Raw genomic sequence first — 8,813 nt, 5'->3', positions numbered from 1 at the left:
CAGTCTAGGTTTGTCTGCTGAATGCCTGCCCAGATAGAAAGATCTTATGGCACTTCTAAAAGATGTCCAAGCTTGGGCTCTAGCGGACGAGAGAAGAAATAAAAATTATATATGATGATTCACTTAAATAAGATTTAAATTAGATACATACATCTCTCTCTCTCTCTCTCTCTCTCTCTGTATATATAGATAGATAGATAGATAGATACACACACACACACATATGTGTGTGTGTATGGAGCAAACAATTGTCTTTGTATTATGGAGTCTGCAGTGCAAACAAGTGACTTTATCAGACATGACAATAGCAGGTGAGATGTTTTTCCAGGAGGACAGTTTGATCGCAAATACATTGTCAGAGATGGACGGGCTTGTCCAGAGTTCGATAATACTCACATCTGGCTTGGAATCTTAACAGCTCAAGAAGCATCTAATTTTTCCTCTGGACCAAATAAATGGAGGCAGGCAGTTTCCATTAATTTTTTGGATAAGGCAGCTGTGCTTAAATGTAGAAATGAACAAAGCATTAAGATATAAAGTCACCAGAATGAAAAACATTTAACACTTTAGCAGTTTCTGACAGGCCTCTGCTGACGGAGTGTACTTGTCTGGTTGCAGCGGGGTTTTATTTAATCATTCGGATTCTGCAGAAGTGGTAAAGCCCATCTAAGATTCAGTGCATCTGTCAGTTAGCTAAGTCGCAGCAAATCCCGTGGCTTCCACTTTAACTGGAAGGCTGTGGTTTGAATTCATAGATTTCATAGAGATTAGGGCTGGAAGGGACCTCACAAGATCATCAGGTTCAGCCCCCTGCCCAAGGGGCAGAAAGTCAGGTGGGTTCAGATCACCCCAGCAAGATAAGCATCCAAGCATTTCTTAAAGGTATCCAGAGTAGGTGCTTGCACCACTTCTAGGGGGAGTCTATTCCAGACTCTGGAGACTCGGATGGTAAAGAAGTTTTTCCTTCTGTCCAGTCTAAAACGGTCTTCCAGCAGTTTGTGACCACTGGACCTTGTCTTCCCTTGGGGTGCCCTGGGGAACAGGCATTCCCCTAGATCCTGATGCACACTGCTTATTTACTTATAGGCTATCACCAAGTCACCCCTGAGCCTGCGTGTCTCTAGGCTGAAGAGTCCCGTGCCTCTCAGCCTGTCTTCATAAGACCTGTTGTCTTGACCTCTAATCATGTGTGTGTCTCTCCTCTGGGATCTTTTAAGCTTATCCACATCCTTTCTGAAGTGTGGAGCCCAGAACTGGATGCAATACTCTAGCTGTGGTCTCACCAAGGCCGAGTAAAGTGGGAGGATGACTTCTTGGGGCTTGCTTGAGATGCATTGGTAGATGCAAGCCAGAGTTTTATTTGCTTTGCCAGCTGCAGCATTGCATTGGTGGCTCATGTTCATCTTGTGGTCAGTCATGACCCCCAAGTCTCTTTCGGTCATGGTGCATGGAGTGTAGCACTGCCAAGCATTTGAGTATGATGGGGGGGTTTTTCTCCCAACGTAGAGCACCTTGCATTTCTCTGTGTTGAATGCCATCAGGTTTTGATCCACCCACCTTGCGAGCCTGTCCAGGTTGGCCTGAATCGCCAGCCTATCCTCTAGCATGACCTCACTTCCCCATAATTTGGTGTCATCTGTGAACTTAGCCAGTCTGCTTCTGACACCTGAATCCAGACCATTTATGAATATATTAAGGAGTACCAGTCTGAGTACTGAACCCCGGGGGATGCCACTGGTCACCATGCTCCATGTTGACTCGGTTCCATTGACCATCACTCTCTGGGTCTGACCACAGAGCCAGTTCCCCAGCCATCAGACCATAAGTTTGTTGAGGCCACAGCTCCTCAATTTTGCCATGAGCACATCATGGGAGACCAAGTCAAAAGCTTTTTTTAAAAATCCAAATATATGACATCAACCTTTTCTCCATTGTCCAGGTGATGCGTCGCCTGGTCATAGAAGGAAAGGAGGTTGGTCAGGCAAGACCTACCCACAACGAAGCTATGTTGGCTAGCTCTCAGAGTGCTGCCTTCTGTTAGTCTGTTGTTGATGGGTTCTTTGATGATTTTTTCCAAGATCTTTCCGGGGATTGAGGTCAAACTGATTGGCCTGTAGTTCCCTGGTTCTTCCTTCCTTCCTTCCTTGAAGATGGGCACCACTTTGGCCCTCTTCCAATCTTCTGGAACATCTCCCAAGTGCCATGAGTTCTCAAATATCCTTGCCGTTGGTTGTGCTATGATGTCAGCCAACTCTTTTAGCACTCTTGGGTGCATTCCATCGGGGCCAGCTGACTTGTGGATGTCCCGACTCTCGAACTGTTTTCTCACAAGGCCTTAACCAATTGTAGGCATATAGCCACCCTTACCTTGGTAATCCAGCATCCTGTTAGGCAGGGTGATCCCCTTGGGCTGGTGGAAAATGGATGCAAAGTAATCATTGAGGAGATTAGCTTTGTCCGGTGTGTTGGTTGTCAGCTGCTCCATTTGGTTCAGCAAGGATCCAATGTTGCCGTTGGCTTTCTTCTGAAGGACTTTTTTATTGTCCTTGATTTCTGTAGCCAGTTTGAGTTCAGTTTGAGCCTTAGCTTTTCTGGTCCTCTCCCTACAGGTGCAAGGCAGTGTTGTATAATCCTTCTTAGTTGTATTTCCCAACTTCCATTCCTTATAAGCATCTCCTTTCAGATTCAGGAGCTCCATGAGTTCCCTATTGAGCAAAGGGGGTCTCTGAGCCCTTTTGCTGTCTTTCCTATGGGCCAGAATGGACTTCCCTTGTGCTGTTAGGATTGTGTCCTTAAGGAACGACCACTCATCATGTCAGATCACAGTCTCTCAGGGCCTCGACAACCCACTTCTTGAGCTTGTGAAAGTCAGCTTTCCTAAAGTTGAGGGTTTCTGTGTGGCTGACAAATTTGCCAGCTTTGCGATGTATAGAAAAAGTGATCAACTCATGATCCTGTGACCAAGCTTCCCTTCGATCCTCAGGTCACTCACTAGATCATCCTCTTTGGCTAGTACCAGATCCAGCAGCTCGTTGCCTCTTGTTGACCCGTAGACTTCTTGAGTCAAATAGAGCTTGTCAATGCAAGTAAAAAAACATCACAACTGATCAGATTTGGCTGTATGCTCTTCCCATGAGATGTCAGGGTGGTTGAAGTCACTCAAGACAACCATGCACCAAGGGTGTGCAGCCTCCGCCAGTTCCTTAGCAAATTCATGGTCAAGCTCTTCTTCCTGGTTAGGAGGTCTGTAATAGACTCCTACAGTTATAGCCCCTTCACTACATTCTCCCCATATCCTAATCCAGAGGATCTCAAGTTGCCCTCCTTGGGTGCAAATCTCTGCTTGTAGGGAAGTGTACTGCTCCTTCACATAGAGAGCTACAGCCCCGCCCTTTCTTGCAACACGATCCCTCCTGTACAAGGTATAGCCATCTATACCTGTGATCCAGTCATAGGTGGAGTCCCACCAGGTCTCCGTTATCCCTATGAGGTTGTATTTAATTTTGCTTAGCAGAAGGGCCAGTTCCTCCTGTTTGTTCCCCATGCTCCTGGCATTTGTGTACAGGTAGCTAACCCTGCCCTTGGAAACTCTGGGCTTCCCTGCACTCTTAGAAGAGTCCTGTCCTTGGGCTGGGGTAGGAGTGAGTTTCCTTGCGTTTGCTGATCTGCTGATTCTGTGGTTGTCACTTCCTGGACTTGCATTGGTGATTGTCCGCCCGTCCCCCCGACAATCTTAGTTTAAAGCCCTGTCAAGCAGGTCAGCCATTCTAGCTGAGAAGAGTTTCTTTCCCATCAGAGTGAGGTGGAGGCTGTCCCTTCCCCACAAACCACTGCCTCTCTCTCTGAAGTGCAGAATTGTGTGGGCCAAATTCACTTCAATAGACTTTTCCTCTCATTCAGGCTTAGTTGAGGCCAGTGGTCTGGGGTTATGCCATGCTGTCAGTGGTGCCTGTTAGGTGTCTCCACCACCAAGGCATTTTGCACCATTGGGGTGGAAAAGCTTTGCTCAGTTAAGGAACAGCCGTATCAAATAATGCTCTGTTTGGTCACTGGGTGCTAAATGAAGCACTGCCAGAGACTGCCCCAGGGGTTAATGAATGGACTCTTTCCTGCTTTAAAGAGGAAAATACGGACTATGTTGGAAGATGACTTTTAAAATTCCTTTATTTTTCTTTTATTTTTTAGGGTCTGCAAGGAGAAAGAGGAGAAAAGGGGACTCGGGGAGACAAGGTATTGCTTATCTGAGTTCCCTGGCAGGGAAAGGCTCAGCAACTATCCCTCTTGGCCTTTTGCTTTTTAAATGGGCATTGGCTGGGGAAGGGAGCTGGGCTGATCATCCTGACGGCTAAAGTTTGCACAGCTGCTGCACAGAGCCCTGTGACTGTGTAGAGGTGTAACAGGGCAGCTCTGTGCCGTGGGCAGTGGCACAGCCGGTCACTGGCTATGGTAGCTGCTATTTTTGCGCACACACCTCTCCCCCTGCATTAGTTATGCTACCGCCAACGTAGCACACTCCTGGCCTGGAACTGATCTCTCATGTGGAGGTAAAGAAGGAGTTCACGGGCCAAGTCCCTGGGCCTGTCTGCTAAAACAGTCAGCCAGGTGCCAGTTGCATGAGTCATTGGTCCTGTAACCCAACCTCATTCTCATTTCTTTCCCTTCTGCTTCTTTCAAGCAAAATATTCAATGTGTCTCAGATTGAGGAATGTTAATTTTTTTCATTGTGTCTGTTGGCCTTTGCTCTGCTCCCAACCTCCATATAGAGCTTACAATAAAAGCGGACATTGTTTTGTTTCGGTCCTGCTGTTTTCACCATTGCAGCCAGAGCAAGTGCCCTTTATTGTTTTGTCTTCCTTGCACCCTCACTCTTGGAGTCCAACCAGCAAACTGTCTAGCCTTTCCCTCAGCCTCCTTTCCTGTGGCATCATTGTCTAGTCTCCAAGGGTGGAGGGTGTTTGGCTTCCATAAGCCAGCAGCTTGTTTTCACATCCCTGGAAGTGGGAGAGGAGGCTGGAGCTGGGAGGGGGGCGAAAGACTGACTAGACTCAGCAAGGGGTAACATGTGGATCAACTGTATTTGGTTTTATTTTATTCATGCTGAGGCTATGCACAAGTAATTGTGTCTTGAAACCCCAGCTCTCTGTTATAATAATTATGCATTAGCAGTGCATTGATACTGTTCTCAGGAGACATAGTTCCACTGATTTCATTCCTACCAGCTGAAAACAGTGGGTGTTAAGAGACAGGCCAAAGATTTCCCTGTCTGCTCTCAAATCTGCCATTGCTTTTTTTCCCCCTGGGAAAACTCTTAAGTATTGTTCCTTACATCCCCTAGACTTCTCCTGGCTTGAGAAGCATTTGTTCTCTTATCTTAGGTAAGAGCCATAAACCATGACCCCATCATCCTTTCCTGCCCATGGCAGGGGGTCAGACTAGATGATCTTTTCAGGTCCCTTCCGACCCTAGAAACTATGAAACTATTAAACTATGAAACCATATTGTGAGCATTGGTGCATTCAATCAGTATGCCAGTGTTTGAAAAGAAAATCAAATAGCCCACAGACACCCTTGCTTCTGTGTGGGTAGGAGCTTCTTAAAAAAAGGACTATGACTAAGCCTTTAGGGTGAAATCCATACCCATACCCTTTATTCATCATCTCAGCACTTTTGAAGAACCTATGCAGTATATAATATGGACTAAAGTCCTCTATTGGCACGCATGGCCAAACCTGGGATCTTCCAGCACTCTTGTAAACTATATAATATGGACTAAAGTCCTCTGTTGGCATGCATAGTCAAACCTGGGATCCCCCAGCACTCTTGCAAACTAAGTTGAAGTCATGTTGAGAAACTTGGAGGAGCTGCCAATGACGCATTGATTCAATCTTGAAACTTGCCAAGATTAGATTACTGATATAGATATAAAATCAATAGTACTTTTTAATTTAGCATGCGCGTGTGTGTAGTTATGAAAAAGAACTGGGCAGAAAACTGAAATTTCAGTACATTTCACTTAGGAAATTCTAGTACAGGAGTCCACCTAACTAGAATTTCCCACTGGAAATTTGTAGTGTTTCCCTGAGAAATATTTTTTAAAGTATGAATTATTTTCCCCTGCAGTTGGCCTGTCTTTCTTTCTGTTTCCCAACTGAAAAAAAATGTAAGCAAATAGGGAGAAAAAAATTTAAAAATTAAGAATCAGGGCATTGATTTAGCTTGGAAAATGATGTTTTAAGAAACTTTTTACTGACTTCTAAGGGTAAAAGGTGGAAAAACTATAATTGTGTACAGTAAAACGAGGGGGCATTTTCCTATATTTTTTGACCATTTTCTAGCTGGAGAAAAAATTTAAAATGAACAATGCAGGGGAAAATAGGCTATTTACTTCTGATTTTTTTCCTTTTAGCTAACAAAAAGGAACCCCACCTTTTATTTCAGAGCATGAAACATTTCTCCAAAATGGTTGTGTTTGAATATTTTCAGTTGAAATTCTATTTTCTCACCAAAAACTCCCCTTGTCTTTGGAGCACGACTGGACCAGCTCTGCGGGGATATCAGGCTTTCCACCCCACTCCTTCTCTGGCAGCGCGGAGATGCTCTGTTGTGCTGCTCTCCCTTTGTCAGCAGTCAGTAAAGTTGTGGCTCGCCAAGCTGTCCGACTGTACCGCGGGGCACTAACAGTAGGAGCTGGGCAGTGCGAATGTGTTTGTGTGGGTAGACAACTAGCCCTGCAGCAATCGCTGCTTCTGATTGCAAAGATAAAAGATCGAGAGTCCGACAGTCCATCAGTCTCCTGACTGGACCTGGTAAAATGCAGAGCAGCGTACGTCCAGCCTTTGGACATCTCTGTATGAAACAGCGTTTTTTGCCACGTGATTTATAGCCTTTTTTTTTTTTAAGGAGGGGGAGGGTTCATCAATTAATTGAGTTTCAACTCCATTTTCAGCTGGCTAAATCAATGCATTTTTTTTTTTTTTAACAACATCGGGCCATTAAATCTAATGCTATAAGCACCGGTTTGCTCATAATCTCTGAAGTTAAATATTTATATTATGGGATAGAAAGCTGATTAAGAGTAAAATTCAGATATTTTGTTGCATATAGCTCCCTCCAGTGGTAAAATGTATTTATCAAACTAATAAAAGGTATCATTTTGGAACCTCGAGTGCTTACAGGCCCCTGGGCAAAATCAGGGCTCTGTTTTACTGGGTGATGAACATACACTTGGTGTAAGACTGCCCCTGCTTCCAAGAGTCTGAAATCTGAAAAGATCAGACAGATGCAAGATGAGATCAGGGAAATATGATCTCCGTTTTGCAAATGGGCATCTGAGTCGCGGGGAGAAATTGATGGCAGAGGCAAGGGTTGAACCTCCCAGTCTGTCCACCTCCTGTCCCCAAGCCATTCTTTTAAGATGCTGAGATCTGTGTTATAACTTCAGGATGATGTGCTGAGGTCTAACAGGGCTCAGACAGATGTACACAAGAAAGCACCTCAATTTCTGCCTTTGCTGGAGCACTTAAAGCTTGCACCACCTGGGCAGTGTACAGATGTTCAGCCCCCTCCTGCCCAAGCCATCTCAGCTTTTGCTGGAGCTGCGGCTCATGTGCCGCTCCACAGGGAAGAGGGGAAGCTGCACCCTCGGCAGCCAAACTTCCCTGCTGAAGAGAAACTGCAGAGCCATACGGGTATTTGAAACCGCTAGTTCCTGCTTGATTGTGATGGTCGGACCATCACAACGACTGGCCAGTCGCATGTCCATAGTATTCTCAGAGGCAACAGGGAAGGGAGGCTCCATGAAATACTGGCTCTGCTATCTGCTTCATAGTGCCGAGTTTGCACTTACCTGCTCATGCCTTCTCCCCACTTCAAGTGCCCTTACTAACTGGTGTGCTATGGGATGCTTGATATAACCCTGGTCCTGGGAAGGGGTTTCCTCAAGGAGCGCTCCCCCTGACTCATGCCCACAGTCTCTTTGTGTGCTTGGAAGAAAACTGCATGCCTGGCCCGGGGGCTTCCTCCCTGACCAGGTCAGCACTGCGGTCCTGAGAGCGCTCCAGCGGGGTGCACCGCTCTTCTGAAACCCCTGCCCACCTCTCAGATGAGTCATCCAGGTCTTCCCGCATCGCTTCCTTGCTTTTCTTCCTCCCCTGCCTCAGCCTTGTCACTGGGATGCATGGCGGTTCTGTAAGCAGAAACGTTTCTTACAAAATGACTACAACGTGGGTCATCATTTGACTTCTCTTCTTTTCCCTAGGGAGAACGAGGCTTTGATGGGTTCCCTGGGAAGCCAGGCGTGGAGGGAAAACAGGTATGTGGAGAGCAGTTACAGGTCAGAAAGTGTTCTTTAAAAATGAAAACACTCGTACAGAATGGGAGCTTGGTGCCTGGATTAGGACTTATCCCGAGAGCTCACATATAGCAAATATAGAAGTAGGAAGGCATCTCCTTAAATCAATGCCAACCTCATGAAGGAACACCTTGAGAGGCTGGACACCTTCAAGTCAGCCGGCCCTGACAATCTGCACCCCAGGGTACTCAAGGAGCTGGGTAGCATCGTAGCCCAGCCCCTGGCAGAGATCATCGAGTGGTGCTCTGGTGAAGTGCCTGAAGATTGGAAGAAGGCCAATGTGGTGCCTATCTTCAAGAAAGGGAGGAAAGTGGATCCAGCAAACTACAGGCGATTCAGCCTGACCTCTATCTTGGGGAAGGTCTTAGAAAAGATTATCAAAGAGGCCATCCTTAATGGACTGGCCAGCACCAACATCCTGAGGGGTAGCCAGCACGGGTTTGTTGTGGGTAAGTCTTTCTTG

General features: G+C 46.2%; 1 protein-coding gene across 1 annotated transcript in view; it reads left to right on the top strand.

Annotated features, from left to right (window-relative positions):
* Positions 1-8,813, top strand: part of COL22A1 (collagen type XXII alpha 1 chain) — a 381,540-nt gene that overhangs the window by 221,340 nt on the left and 151,387 nt on the right. Inside the window, exons 17-18 of the mRNA XM_019528200.1 lie at positions 4,186-4,230; positions 8,258-8,311. Of these exons, the coding sequence (XP_019383745.1) occupies positions 4,186-4,230; positions 8,258-8,311 (99 nt within the window). The remainder of the gene's footprint in view (positions 1-4,185; positions 4,231-8,257; positions 8,312-8,813) is intronic.

The sequence above is a fragment of the Gavialis gangeticus genome, unplaced genomic scaffold (assembly GCF_001723915.1).
Source record: "Gavialis gangeticus isolate Ggan-Ray unplaced genomic scaffold, GavGan_comp1, whole genome shotgun sequence".
NCBI classification, from domain to species: Eukaryota; Metazoa; Chordata; order Crocodylia; family Gavialidae; genus Gavialis; species Gavialis gangeticus.
This window is presented reverse-complemented; position numbering and strand designations above follow the sequence as displayed.